The sequence below is a fragment of the Panthera tigris genome, chromosome B1 (assembly GCF_018350195.1).
Source record: "Panthera tigris isolate Pti1 chromosome B1, P.tigris_Pti1_mat1.1, whole genome shotgun sequence".
NCBI lineage: Eukaryota > Metazoa > Chordata > Mammalia > Carnivora > Felidae > Panthera > Panthera tigris.
In genome coordinates this window covers 147,449,231-147,465,195 of record NC_056663.1, presented here as the reverse complement: position 1 = coordinate 147,465,195, position 15,965 = coordinate 147,449,231, and the positions used below count along the sequence as shown (strand labels likewise).

General features: G+C 36.4%; 1 protein-coding gene across 1 annotated transcript; it reads right to left on the bottom strand.

Moving 5' to 3' along the window:
- Positions 1-3,393: 3,393 nt before the first annotated feature.
- On the bottom strand, positions 3,394-11,855 carry JCHAIN (joining chain of multimeric IgA and IgM). Its single transcript, XM_007086920.3, has 4 exons — positions 11,702-11,855; positions 7,913-8,039; positions 5,768-5,848; positions 3,394-4,364 (listed from the first exon to the last, which is right to left on the bottom strand). Exons 1-4 carry the CDS (start codon positions 11,763-11,765, stop codon positions 4,160-4,162), a joined length of 477 nt encoding a protein of 158 aa, XP_007086982.1. The 5' UTR covers positions 11,766-11,855; the 3' UTR covers positions 3,394-4,159.
- Between the last annotated feature and the right edge of the window lie 4,110 nt (positions 11,856-15,965).

Below are 15,965 nucleotides of genomic sequence, written 5' to 3'. Positions count from 1 at the left end.
ATACAGAAGGAAAACATTCTCACCAATAATATCCATTATGCCTGTCTTTTAAAAATATTCACTTAATTCAGGGGTGCCTGAGTGACTCGGTCAGGTGTCCGACTTCAGCTCAGGGCGTGATCTCACAGTTCATGGGTTTGAGCCCCACATCGGGCTCTGTGCTGACAGCTCAGAGCCTGAAACCTGCTTCGGATTCTGTGTCTCCCTCTCTCTGCCCCTCCCCTGCTTGTGCTCTCTCTCTCTCAAAAATAAACAAAAAAAAATTTTTTTAATAAAAATGTCCATTTAATTCATATTAAAAAGGAAGGACAAAAAGTTCAAAAATAACTGACTTCTGACAGATGAATTGATTAACCTCAAAATGCTGCATGAGTTGTAAGAAAATGTAGTGGGCATAAATGACTGCCAAGAGCCTCTGTTAACCTTTGTTAAGGCTATAGCAGTGATTCAGTTTTCCTTGTCATTTACTAGATCAAGTGAGCCAGTCAAATTTTTAATTACTCACTGGATTGTTTTTCTCGTTTACAATATAAAAGTGACACCCAAAGAGTCACTGTGCGGGTTACATGAGAGGACATAGGTGAATCACCTGGCATGTGAAAAATGCTCAGTATCACCATTCTTAAATCAGATACCTCATAATTGTCCACTATTTAATTTAGACCCTGAAGAAGCAGAATCCAAGATAAGATTAAAGGTGCAAGAGATTTATTAGGAAAAATACCTGTAAGAGGGGATGGGGTGGGAGCCCAAAAAGACTGGGACAACTGTCAGACCCTCATGCGGGACTGACCCGTGTGGAGGAAAGAGGCTAGGAAGGAAGGTTGGGTAGGTAGTATCTAAAGGTGGGCCAGGAAATGTTTAGTGAATCTGATGGGGAGTCCTCAAGTCAGTCACCCCTCAGAGGAGTCCTATGCCTCCCAGGAGCCTGTCTTAGTATCCTTGCCACCCTCAATCATTATGTGGTGGAAGCAGCCCATGGACCTCTCCCACAAACTAGAGCCGTAAGTCAAATAAGCTTGCTGCAGAGCCAAGAGTGGCCTTTCACAGCTGCCTTGTCTACACTGATTCCCTAGTGTTTCCCTGATAACAAGCAAATGTATGAACGAATTTTAATCTTTCTTCAATAACTCTCATTTAAGAACCAGCAGCTACTCTGGATTTATACTGAATGGGTTAATGTTCAATAAAGCACTTAGTTGGTGTCTAGTACATGGTACCAAATTGTTATGAACACGTAAGGTCTAAGAGTTTAACTGAACTTCTGAAAGAATGAAGACCTATAGAACTTATGTTTGCTCTTAGGTTTTCTATTTCGGCTGTCCTTTAATGAGACAATAGGGCTGGAATAAGGCTGGAATCTTTCTTACAAGGATCTGCTACATGCTAACCAAAACTTTTTCTGTTGGGTATGCAGAAAAACTAAGGCAAAGATGGCAAAAGAACAGAGGAGCCTCTTCAGAAACAGTGTCCCCCTAAAAGTTCTCATCACAGGGGGAAAAAATTTTGTAACTATATGAGGCGACAGATTTTAACTAAACTTATTGTGGTAGTATTTCACGATAGATACATATGTAAAGTCATTATGCTGTACACAGTGTTATATGTCAATTATATCTCAATAAAACAACGGGGTGGGGGCGGATAGAAACGTGGATTCACAAGCCTCTCGGGAACTCTCCTGGTAAAATCTGAAACCAGCCTCTTGACACAGAGGACAGGGAGAGACCAAAGAAAGAGGCAGACCGTGTTGGTAGGCGGCAATTTTAACAATAGCAAAGGGAACTTACATACAAGGCTTGTCAAGATGAATGGATCCCCACACTTGCCCACTAAATCTTAAAAGCTTATAAAGAGGCTTTAATTGGGCTCAAACACGTATGCCATGCAGGTGTTTGCAACGCCACATCACTATCTCAAGGCGATGTACCTGGAGCAGCCTCTGGGAGAAGGAAAGGCGAGGGGAACCCATGTTCCAAGGTCAGGGGACGGAGAGAGAAGCCTCTAGGTGCCCAGGTCCTGCCTATGGGTCAATAGGTGGTCACATCTTTTTTGATCACGTTCCCCAGAAGCCACCCATAAATTCTTATAATGCTTAGGACCTTATTGCTTTGCCCTCATGAGATTCTGTCAGATGATTGTCATTATTTATGCATGTGTCTTATCTCCTCAAGTAAGTTGTATTCATGTTCATTCATTCAACAAATATTTATTGAGCACCTCAATGTGCCAGGCGATGTACTGGGTGCTGGGGATACATCATTGGACAAAAATATCTGCCCTTGTGGACCTTATACTCTAGAGGGGGAAAGAAACCATAAATGTGATAAATCAGTAAATTATATAGCCTACTAGAGGGTGATAAGTGCATGGGGAGAAATAAACCAAGATAAGGAAATAGGGTTTGCAGTTTTAAAAAACACGGTGAACTTCATGAGATGACAATGGGGCAGAGGTCTAGGGAGTGAGTGGTGGTGACGATTTTGAGGGCACTTATCACAGCTTAATCACCAAAAAATGTAGCACGGTTCCTTGCACGTGATAAATATTTAATAAATGTTTACTGATTAAATAAAATTCAAAGACTTGGCTAAAACCACACACTAGATCAAAGATTAGTCGAGAATGATGTATCTTTAACACATCAAAACTACGATCCCTACTGATCCCTAGAGTGTCCCAGCCCTATCCAAAAAAACAAAGCAAAACAAAACAAAAAAACAAACAAAAAAAAAAAACACTGAATAATCAGTACGAACACAGTGGAAGTTATTAAAAATTACTGTTACCATTTAAAAAAAGAGACGCCTGCCTGGGTGGTTCAGTCGGTTAAGCCTCTGACTCTTGGTTTTCATTCAGGTCATGATCTCACGGTTCACGAGGTTGAGTCCTGCATCTGTGCTGACAATGCAGAGCCTGCTTGGGATTCTGTGTCTCCCTGTCACTCTGCCCCTCCCCCACTCGCTCACTCATGCGCACATGCTCTCGCTCTCTCTGTCAAAGTAAATAAACTTTAAAAAAAGAGAGAGAGAGAGAAAACAGAACAACGCCTCTTCAGGAAACTTTTACTAAGCAGCCTCCCATTATTTCAAATCCAAAGTCAGCATTTACTTTCCACAGAACCCTGGGATATGTATGTCAACTGGCCTTGGCTTTCTGCCATAAGAAGTTTATGTGCCACGATAAACACTATGTTTGTCAAGAAGGACCTTGCCTTTTAATTTAATTCTAGGTTTAAATGACGAAGCTACTTCAAATATGTACAGGTATGAATTCAGTGATTAATGCATAATTATATCGTACTTACACACTGTCATCAGTAATAAGTTATATTTTAACTTACATACAACAAAGTTTCCACAATTTTTGTCAATAAATTATTTCACACAGGTATATGCTTATGAATCTATTTAATTATTCAAACTGTGCTAGAGAATACATATTTTGGAATACACATTTCATCAGATTCAGTTACAACATACATGATTTCCAATGGAAATTTCCTACACTACCCTGATTATCAAAGAAAAGTCTGTGTCATCTGCCATCAAATCTGTGCTATGTCAAAATATATTTTCCAAATACACATTTAATGATGTCACATTCAGCTCATTAGTCTCATAAATGGAGATCCCATTTTAAATTACTTTTACAAATATTTTGGAAACACGTTTTCCAATTATTATTTTTCTAGTGAAGACATATAATTGACCTATGTTTACATATAAATTTTCTCTGCACAGTGACACTTTTTAAAAAGAGAACAGTATGGAAGGTGCAAAAGCTCTGGCTCTCCAAGGCAATGCCAAAAAAAAAAAAAAAAAAAAGAAAGTTGAAATTTAATTATGTCTTCTGATTTTTACTCTTTTGAGTTTTATTTTCTCCCTTTGTTTCTTTTTAAATGCTAGGAATTATATTCTTAAGGGCATCTACCCCTTCGGGCAAGGATAATGAGAGACTTCACTACTTAGAGTTAAGAACATACAGTTGAAAAGTCATTTCAATAAAAATAATGTTACTATTTCAATTGAGGGGGTTAGTTTTACATGAAGAAAAAAAATCATTGTTTCAAATTCACTGGTGGTAAATATATTAACTTTCTGCATCGAAATGAAGAGCCTTTTAACATAAGGAGCTATGCAGTCAGCAGTGACTTCAGTTAGTCAGGGTAACAGGAATCCGGGGTCAAGGCTGTTTCCACCATCCTGGTCACACCACCATAGGTAAATGGGACCCGATTTGTGTAGCACTTGTTTCTGTCATAAGTGTAGCAGACCTCACTCTCTTCATCACAGATGTTGCTTTGGCTGGCCATAACTATTTGATTATCCAGCTCTACTTCCACAGGATCACATTTTTTACAGCTGAAAAATAAAAATACGTATTAGACAATATCCACCAGATGTTGTATCAGAACCTGAGTGACTATTCGTTTCTATCCAAAATCAGCTGGCTCTTGCAGCTCTGACTTGACCACTAACAAAAGGTAGCTCCTTTCAGACCTCAACTGCTCTACAATACAGAATAGTTAACAGGATTTTTCAGCCTTTAATATACAAAAATTCGTTGAAAGTAAACAATATAAATTAATGATATGACAATATCATGGTTTTGTCTATACTGTACCTCACCTTCTAGTCTGTTAGGTTTGTTCCTAACCGTAAAGGAGGATTAAACAGGTTATTTACAGTGACAAAGAAGGAAGAAATATTTTTTAAATTTATTTTGAGAGACAGAAAGCTGGTGCATGCACGTGGGGAAGGAACAGTGAGAGAGGGAAAGAGAATCCCAAGCAGACTCCAGGCTGTCAGTGTAGAGCCTGATGCAAGCCTCGATCTCACGAATTGCAAGATCATGGCCTGAGCCAAAAGGAAGATTCAGATGCTTAACCAACTGAGCCACCCAGATGCCCTGGGAAGGAAGAATTTTTTTTTTAATTTTTTTTAACGTTTATTTATTTTTGAGAGAGAGACAGAGTATGAGTGGGAGAGGGGCAGAGAGAGAGAAGGGGATACACAGAATCAGAAGCAGGATCCAGGCTCTGAACTGTCAGCACAGAGCCCGATGCAGGGCTCAAACCCATGAACGGTGAGATCATGACCTGAGTGAAATCGGACGCTTATCCAACTGAGCCACCCAAGGCGCCCCGGGAAGAATATTTTTAAGGAAAAGAAATTGTCTGATGTTGGATTCCATAGTTTCCAAAGTAACACCTACATGTTAATATGTCTGAAATCCAATTATCTAGCTATTAAGACAAATTGGCCCTTCCTGTACTAATGGCAATAATTTCTAATTTAGAATAAATTTATAGCTGGGGCGCCTGGGTGGCTCGGTCGGTTAGGCTTCCGACTTCAGGTCGTGATCTCCCGGTTTGTGAGTTCAAACACCGCGTAGAGCTCTGTGCTGGGGGCTCAGAGCCTGGAGCCTGCTTCAGATTCTGTGTCTCCCCCTGTCTCTGCCACTCCCATGCTCATGCTCTGTCTCTCTCTGTCTCTCAATAATAAAATAAAACATTAAAAAATAAATAAATAAATAAATAAATAAATAAATAAATAAGAATAAATGTATAGCTAACTTTTATCTGTGATAAAGTTTTATAAATGTATGATATCTCATAATGAGCACAGGAATTAATGTATTCAAAGCTCAAATTATATTGGTAAATGTTTATTCCTCATATATTCAGAAACATTCTTACTAACAAGTTTAAATAAAAGTTATGAACTTCCATATCTATATTAGTATGAAGGAGAAAATCTCTTACACATCGGACAAATGGTACACAAAGTTGGTTCTCAGTGGTGAGGTGGGATCAGAGATATTCTCCCTGTTGTTCAGAGGAACGCTAAAAAAAGAAACAAAAGAGATCAAAATAATGAAACTAGCAAATATTGCTATTTTTGGTAATAGGTATATTGCTGGACAGTACTTACTGTCTCATCAGCAGTTTAGTACATTTGTACTCTATAACACTCTACAAGCACTCTACAGTAATACTATTGCTCAGATTTCACAGTAATTTGCATATTTTAAACATTTCCCATTCAAAATAAATCTCCCAGAAGCTCCTCTGTCGATGATCTTCACTTAGTTGGCAAATCCCTGCTTTTCCTTTAAAAATCAGCTCAAGTTTTACCCTCTTTATGATGATCATTCTCACCCCTGAACAAACTCCTTCCTCTGTTGTCTCACTGACATTCATGTATGAAGTTCATGTACCTTTATTATGGCAAAGGCCATTTCATAGTTGCTTGTCTACAGAGTGGTTGCTGTAGTAGATGATGTAAGTTCTTTGTGGCAAAAACATTTATGCTTTCTCAATGCCTTTCTAGATGTGTGGCATGTAGAATGTGCTCAATATTTGTGGAATAAATGGATATTATTATCCATATTTTAGGACTGCAGAAAGTATCAACTGGAGAGCTCTATGATCTACCCAAGTTCACACAACTACTAAGTAGCAAAGCTGTAACTGGACTCAAGATCCCTAGATTTGGTGATGTTCCATGAAAAATTAGGTAGCCCTTCTCAACTAGTTGAGGTGATTTCATTAATGCTTACATTTTTTTCATCTATGTCATCATTCCTCCTCATGTGCACCCCTCCCTACCAAAGGACACAAAGCAAAACGTGACGATGGATTTAGCAATACCATCTACATACATGTCAAGCCAAAACCTTAGACACCGTCTCTAAGTCCTCCCTCTCTGTAATGACCCATATCTAATCCATCTACCAGTTCAACTGACTCTGATCCTTTGCAATCTGTGCACAGTTCAGGACACCGCCGTTTCTTTCCTAGATCGTAGCAATATATTAGCCACATTATCGCCAAAATGGCCTCTAAAATACTAGCCTAATTTTCTTCTCTGCCTAAAGCCTATAGTGTCTTCACACAAATAACAGAGTACCCTTATGATGGCACAGAAGGCACTTCATGATATGCTTCCCCCTCTCCAGCCCCATCTCTCACCATGCCGCCCTCTTTACATGCCAGCTGTAAGCAGCTGCTTGCAATTCCACATATTTACTAGGCTTTTCTCATCACCAAGTCTTAACAATAACAAAAGCAGTTAACAGTTCTGACATTTACTAAGTATTTACAGTGCGCCTGGGATTATGGTAAGCATGTTACGTGATGATCTCATACGATTCCTTACAGCAATCATTTCCTTTCCCTGGAATGATCTGCCTCACCTACCAACCCTGTCACTCCCCACACACATTTACCCAATTAACTCCCACTCAGCTAACAGCCACTTCCACCTACTAACTCCAAACACCTGACTCCCACCACCACTTTCCCTTCACCCTCCAGGACTGGACTGGGTGCCCCTCCTTAGTGCTTCTGAAATATCTTATGCTTATTCCTGTCATAGCATTTACAATACTGTGATTGCCTTTTAAACTGCTTAAAATTTCCTACCAGACTGTAGATTATTTGATGGCATGGGCTGTGTTTTATATAAACTGTTGTATCCCCAGCTCCAATCCTCACTGGCATTTAGTAGCAGTCAATAAATGTTTCCCGAATGAATGAATGAATGAATGAATGAATGAATGAATGAATGAATCTATTCCTTTTTAGAGTATAAGGGTCTAGTAATATCAGGAAAGATTTTAACTAATGAGACAGATAAGTAATAAACATGTATGAGGGTCTACTGTGGGTCAAACACTGTTCTAGGTGCTTTTGTCCATTAGCATTTTTAACTCTCACATAAAGTCTGCGTGTCTATATATGCACATAGATAATTAACCTTTTTTTACAGTTTAGAAATAAGTTCTTCTAAGTGCTGCACATCAAAAAGAGGGGTATAGACAGATATTACATTCAAACAGTAGCTAATATCTGAAAGTATCTCTGCTTACAACATGCAGAAAAAAAATTTTTTTAAACGCCACGTACATAATTCTGATGTTTCTCTCCACAATGTCTTCATTAGGATCTTCAGCAGAAGGGATGATCCTGGAAGTAATCCGGACACACTTACATTTGTTGTCAACGAGAACAGTCCTTTCATCTTCATCTTGGGCTTGAAGATAAAACATTATTAAGAAGAAAGGGGGGGAAAGGTCTGTTTATGGACTTTTACTGAGGTAATTTATCTTTTTTCCTGTAGAAAAACTAAGTTTTGTGGTTGATCAGTTTCAGCTTTCTCCATTTGTTCTCTTTCCTAATCTAAAATGCTAAGCGGAATCTTACAGCATCAAGAAGGAAATCCAAATGCACTCCAAACAAATTTTTTTCTTTTTCTCTTGGACCAGTCTATGGGAACCTGGCTGAAGTATTTCTGATTTTCATCTAATACTTTTAATAGAGGCACAGCTCTCTGAATAATGCAGCCTTGTAAAAATCGGTGCCAAATGACAAAATGATAGAGAAAACAAAAAATCTAGATGATATTTCTCTCAGACCAAAGTAATTATTCAGAAGTGAACAAAAAATAACTTCAGCCTTTATAGTTCCAGTTTGAAGTGTCACATCCTTCCTGAACCCCCATTTAAACTTTTTTTACTCCTTATATTGCATTAGAGTTAAAAACAGGCACATTTTCTCCAAGATAACCTTACTTGGTGAGATTTTTAAATATTCTTTACTATAATTTTCCTATCTTCTTTTTCATAATAACAATCAGGTTATCATGGCATAATGATTCATTCAAATAAAATAATAAGTGCTATATATGTTAATATTTCTGATAGGAATTGTTTTAAAAGATATGGTATATATAGATGTAAAGTGCTATAAATTTGCAAAAACAGTTTAGAAAATATTAAAGATACAAGCTTTTGAATGGACACACAGATGACCATTAAAGCCTTAACTCTGACTATCAACATTTATTGTCTAATCTGAATATTGGAAAAAGAGGTCTGGTAAGTGTTGTAAAGAATAAACAAACAAAATTTTTATAATCAGGACTTGTATCAGTTAGCAAGTATTTGAAGAATTATAACAACTTTATTTAATAGGCTAATTAAACAATAATAATGATATTTGATATATTTTTGTTTTGTTTTATTAATTTTTCTTATTTTTAGATCATTGTAAATTCACAGGCAGTGATAATAAATACCAAATAGAGAACCCATGTACATTTTACCTAGTTTCTCCCAGTGGTAACATCTTGCAAAACTATAGTATAATTTCCCAGCCAGAATACTGAATTTGATAGAATTCACAAATTTTAGCTTTCATTTACTCAATGTAGGGTGCTTTAGAAAAAAAAATCTTATAACCCACTACAATAAAATTGATCAGGATAGATATAATTTTAATTGGAAGTCTAATTATTTCAAAGATATCCCAGAACAGAGAGGACCTAATTGCAGTATTTCAGTCTTAATGATTAACAGTCATTACAAAAACATTTTAAGACCATTGTTTTGTACTTCAAATTGTTGGAAGTACTTTACAATGCATTATTATGGCATTATTCATAACTTCTTAATATGTCTTCTGATAAAAGTCTGTACAGTATTAAATATCTTTTTTTTTAATTTTTTTTATTTATTTTTGAGACAGAGAGAGACAGAGCATGAACGGGAGAGGAGCAGAGAGAGAGAGGGAGACACAGAATCCGAAGCAGGCTCCAGGGTCTGAGCTGTCAGCACAGAGCCCAACGCGGGGCTCGAACTCACGGACCATGAGATCGTGACCTGAGCCGAAGTCGGATGCTTAACCGACTGAGCCACCCAGGTGCCCCAAAGTCTGTACAGTATTGCAGAAGAAACATTATGAATTCAATTCAACATAATAATAAAACTTTCCTTAACATTTTGAAAAGAATAAGATGACTTAAGTGGTGTCTTTTCCCTACTCCTATATTCAAGACTCTTAAATGTTTTTCTCAATAAAATACAAATGAGTATGTAACGCCTGACCAAAAATACCGATTGAGTCAAGCATGTGACTTGTCTATTAAGTCTTAAATAGAAAATGTCTTTATTTTATTTATAGCATATAATTTATTTTCTTTTTTTTTTCAAATTTTTTTAATGTTTATTTACTTTTTGAAGGAGAGAAAGACAGAGCATGAGCAGGGTAAGAGCAGAGAGAGAGGGAGACACAGAATCCGAAGCAGGCTCCAGGCTCTAAGCTGTCATCACAGAGCCCGACGCCGGGCTCAAACTCCGGAACCACAAGATCATGACCCGAGTCAAAGTCAGATGCTCAACCGACTCAGCCACCCAGGTGCCCCATATAATTAATTTTCTTACCAGAAACCTAGGAAAAAACTATTCCTGTTTATTACTACTTACTGTTATCATATAAAAATATTAGGCAACCTAATACATCTTCCAGGGAATATACAAATACAGTCAATGCACCAAGGCTTAAAAGATCCTAATATTCTCACTGACAGACAGCATTTTTCCTAATAAACCTGTTAGTACTAGAATGTACCTTACTTTATTCCAAGAGCACCTGAGACATAGCAGGTGCTCAATAAATATTTGTTAAATTTAATTCAGTTCAAAAAATAAGAAAATATGCTTAACAACACATACTAGATTTAAACATGAGTTTACTAAAAAGTGATTCTCCTATATAGGCAAAAGAGGATAGAAGTTAGGAGTGTGGTCTATAGGGTTAGATGGCCTGGGTTCTACCTACCACATGCTTGCCATGTGATTGTAGCTAAGTTATTTCACCTTCCTAAATCTCAGTGGACTCAACCATGTGTTAGAAATATTAATAGTACCTATCTCAAGTGATTACTGTGAGAATTAAATGGAATAGTATATGTAAAGCCGCTAACATAATGCCTGAAAAATAGTATGTACTTAAGAAATGACAGATCTTTTACAAATGTATCTATATGTATTTCATATATATGTTTATAGATATATAAACATGTTCATAAATTTTTATTTATATATTAGAGATCCATATACTGTACATTTTTAATTCTACTATCTTTATGTTTAAATATTATTAGAAATTCATTATTTCTAATGCTAACTTAGCAAAAAATATATTTAAAACAACTTCTTAATTACAACATACCCTGTTCTGAAATGAGAGAAATAAGCTCAGTAAGTGTTAGAAACAGGCCAAATTATATCATTTCTAACTTTGCCCTTCTACATGAACATTATTACATCTATGGTCAGGGTGTATTCCATTTTCTACAGTAGTTTGAAAGGTTAATAAACAAAACAACCACAGTTGTGCCATCAAGTTATAGGCAACCTGTATAATATTAAACATTGTTAAAGTGTCATAAGAAATCTGTAGGCTCAGATTCAGGAAAGTTGTTAGAAGCAATATCAATCTCCCTGGGTAAGTAAAATCCCAAGAATTCTATATTGTAATTATTACAATTACAATAATGATCATATCATGTCTCCAGAATATTCTCTTAAGGTACTCAAGGAGAGGATTACTGATTTTCAAGATTCAATATGAAAATTTATATAAGTATAGCTGTCAGCACTTATCCAGATACATATATTTTCTTATTCTCTAAGTTATAGTAGGCAAACAAATAAGAGGAAAAAAAGAATAAAAAGAATTACAATGAGTCTCATCTGCAGAAAGATCACTGCCCATATGAAGGTTAAGGCATGTTAGAAAAAAGTAGCCAGACAGCTAGCTAACTGAAGCACAAACACAAATGTTTAAAACTGAAGAGCAGATCTGTGTTGTATTTTTCCTTTTATCTGGGTTAATTTTCAAAATACCACATACCTGTCACAAGAACAGCCTTAACAAAAATGGCTAGGACTCCCCAGAAAAGCAAATGGTTCTTCATCTTGGCTTCACTTCTTTAGAAAAACTGAAGCTAAAAAGTCAGGGTTAAGGTGTGTGAAGTATAAGGAGTGTGCAAATGATGGTGCTTCTGCTTTCTTAAAATAACACCCTAGGCAGCTAACAAACTAAAAACAATCACAACTGCGGTTGGAATCTGAAATTTAAATGCAGCACTAGACAGAAGTGTATGTCTCAGATTTCTGTATTTTCTTCCAAAGTAGCCCCTCCAAAGACCTACTCTGATGCAATTACTCTTTATTTCACATTTGCTCTATAAAGTTAAACCAGATGATTCATAATGATTTCAAGTCAAGAGTACATTAAGAATGTTTAAGTAGGGATTCCTAACTTTAGTCCCTACACAATATTGTTTTCAAATCAAATATGTGATATTTGTTATGCCTAGAACAGTAAATGAAGGGAAGAGAAGGAGAAGAAATTAAAGTCTTTCAAGGTCCCAATTATATCTTATGTCAACTTTTTCTCCTAGCCCTTAATTAACCAAGCTATCAGATTTAAATATACATATTATACATGACATATGTAATATATACATATTCTGATTGCTTTCAGTTATTTTATAAACTCAAACATGAAATTGGAATTCAAAGCAAATGGATACTACATGTATCAGTTGCCATTAATTTGACAGCGTAAGGCAGACCTTGTGTTTGATCATCTAGTAACAGCTTTCAGAATTATCAATCCATGAAATGATTTTCATTTGAGATGCCTCAACAGAAAACTGAATCAGTGCAGTATTTCTTGTAAGTTTTGGTCATTAATTAGTGTCAACAAACTAACTAACTAACAAATAAACAAACTCCTGAGCTTTTGGACAGGGCATCCCCCTACCCTCTGCCCCAACACATTAGAATTTCCTGACTCTTAGGCAGGGTTGGTTCCACAAGCATGCTGGTTACATATATATTAAACATCAAGTCTAAGTTACTTTTGGTTCTCAGTTCTCTAATTTTTTAAGGATCTCTTAGAATTTTGAGAGGCACTAAAAAATGCTTCAGGATCGTCAGCAGGCAAGCAGATTTCACAGCCAGCAGCAGAAGACAGCAGGATGAGAACTATTAATGGCTAGCACAGAATTGCACTCCTTCAGTCATGTACTGAGTCTAATAAGAACATGGTGCTGGGCCCTAGAACATACAATATTACTATACTGTCAAACTTAACTCTCATTTTAATTTCTGCTATCATAGGACTTAGAAAGATATTTAGGGTTATGAAAAACATATTGGAGTCACATGAACAATTGTATCTATTAGAAAAAAATCTGAAACCACATTATTTTAATGTATGGTCAGGATATCAAAACAAGCATCAACCACTTAAGAGCTCCTCATCTTTAACTGTAGTTTCTTAATAACTGATTTATTCATTCACTCCCAAAAAGAGTAATTAGAAGTTAGCTGTATACTTTTTTCTTTAGTCATTATGTCCTTGAAAATAAACTCAAGGCTAGACTGCCTCCCCAAAGCAAGTTGGATAAATCCCTGGGGACAAAATGTTTCCTCCAAAGCTTATTTTTTTATAAAAGCAAATATTATTTGATTCATAATTACTAAGCTAAAGAAAAGTTGTATATATGGTGTTTCTCTTCTTTCAATCTTACAATTTTGTATTTCTATTATGTAAACCATGCATCTAAAAGAAATTAATTCTGGCACAAAACAGACACTCAGATCAATGGAATGAACAGAATAGAGAACACAGAAATGGACCCACAAACGTATGGCCAACTAATCTTTGACAAACCAGAAAGAATATCCAATGGAATAAAGACAGTCTCTTCAGCAAGTGGTGCTGGGAGAACTGGACAGTGACATGCAGAAGAATGAACTAGACCACTGTCTTACACCATACACAAAAATAAACTCAAAATGGATGAAAGACCTAAATGTAAGACAGGAAGCCATCAAAATCCTCGCGGAGAAAGCAGGCAAAAACCTCTTTGACCTTGGCTGCAGCAACTTCTTACTCAACAAGTCTCTGGAGGCAAGGGAAATAAAAGCAAAAATGAACTATTGGGACCTCATCAAAATAAAAAGCTCTGTACAGTGAAGGAAACAATCAGCAAAACTAAAAGGCAACTGACAGAATGGGAGAAGATATTTGCAAATGGCATATCAGATAAAAGGTTAGTACCCAAAATCTATAAAGAACTTATCAAACTCAACACCCAAAAAACAAAGAATCCAGTGAAGAAATGGGCAAAAAACATGAATAGACACTTCTCCAAAGAAGACATCCAGATGGCCAACCAACACATGAAAAAATGCTCAACATCACTCATCATCAGGGAAATACAAATCAAAACCACAATGAGATACCACCTCACACCTGTCAGAATGGCTAACATTAACAACTCAATAGAACTACCCTACGACCCAGCAATTGCACTACTAGGTATTTATCCAAGGGATACAGGTATGCTGTGTTGAAGGGGCACATGCACCCCAAGATTTATAGCAGCACTATCAACAACAGCCAAAGTATGGAAAGAGCCCAAATGTCCATCGATGGATAAATGGATAAAGAAGAGGTGGTATATATATACAATGGAGTATGACTCGGCGATCAAAAAAGAATGAAATCTAGCCATTTGCAACTACGTGGATGGAACTAGAGGGTATTATGCTAAGTGAAATTAGTCAGTCAGAGAAAAACAAATATCATATGACTTCACTCATATGAGGTATTTAAGACACAGAACAGATGAACACAAGAGAAGGGAAGCAAAAATAACATAAAAACAACAGAGAGAGGGACAAAACATAAAAGACTCTCAAATATGGAGAACAAACAGAGGGTTGCTGGAGGGGTTGTGGAGGGGGGATGGGCTAAATGGGTAAGGGGCATTAAGGAATCTACTCCCGAAATCATTGTTGCACTATATGCTAACTAACTCGGATGTAAATTTTAAAAAATAATAATATTATTAAATAAATAAATAAATAAACAAGTACATGACATAATATTTTTTAACTTGTTTTATTTTTTATTTTTTTAAATTTGCATCCAAATTAGTTAGCATATAGGGCAACAATGATTTCAGGATTAGATTCCTTAGTGCCCCTTACCCATTTAGCCCATCCCCCTCCCACAACCCCTCCAGCAACCCTCAGTTTGTTCTCCATATTTATGAGTCTCTTCTGTTTTGTCCCCCTCCCTGTTTTTATATTACTTTTGTTTCCCTTCCCTTATGTTCATCTGTTTTGTCTCTTAAAGTCCTCATATGAGTGAAGTCATTTGACTTTTGCAGGACATACTATTTTTAAAAAATAAAAATAAAAGAAATTACTTCAGTAAAAATAAGAGGTGGTGACCCAAGTGTCACTTTTGCCACCAGAAGACAGTTACCTATACCTGCAATATAGGATCAGGACCAGTGTTTTGCCAACTGTGGTCCAGGGATTATCTTCCCTAAAACCATCTGGAGTACTAGTTAAAATATGGATTTCCTGGCCACACCCAATTAGAATTACTGGAGACGTAACCTTGGAATACTTATTTTTAAAAAGGCTTCCAGTTAATTCTAATGTACAATGAAGTTTGAAAATTGGTAGACTAGAAGCACCAGCAGGGGGAGGGGGGAGGAAGGGTGATAACTAGAAGTATTATCTACTTATCTACTTATAGAAGAGCAAGAGGTTAATAGAGGTAATTTTTTTAAACACATAGGCTTACATTGGAAACAACTTAGCTGAAGCTTTTATTTATTTTTACAAGTCTGCGCTATAGGTGAATTGTTTCATAATCTTTTTAGCACTAACCAATTATAGGTAAATAACAGGTCTTGGTTTAATTTTCAAACCATTTCATCTCCAGTTTTAGTTATGTTCTTCCCAACAAAAAATATGTAAAATGTGAATAGTAGAACACTTTCCATGCAAGTGAGTTAAGCTACTGGGAGCTTAGCCATACATTGTAAATTCTTCACCACAAATAGTTTCTTTTTCTACATTCATATAAAAGATTTTTTATAGTAAGAGGTTCAGTGACAGACTCATCTGAATGAAAGACAGCTTAAGGTAATTTAGTCTCACCTTCTTTACTCCTACTCAAGGTTTGTTTCAATTTCCTATACAGCACACAGTATGAGTTCAGCATTTGTTTAAAAACCATCTGAAATAGGTCGATGCTTCACTTCCTCTGAACACGGCTTATTATATTTGGGATATTCAAA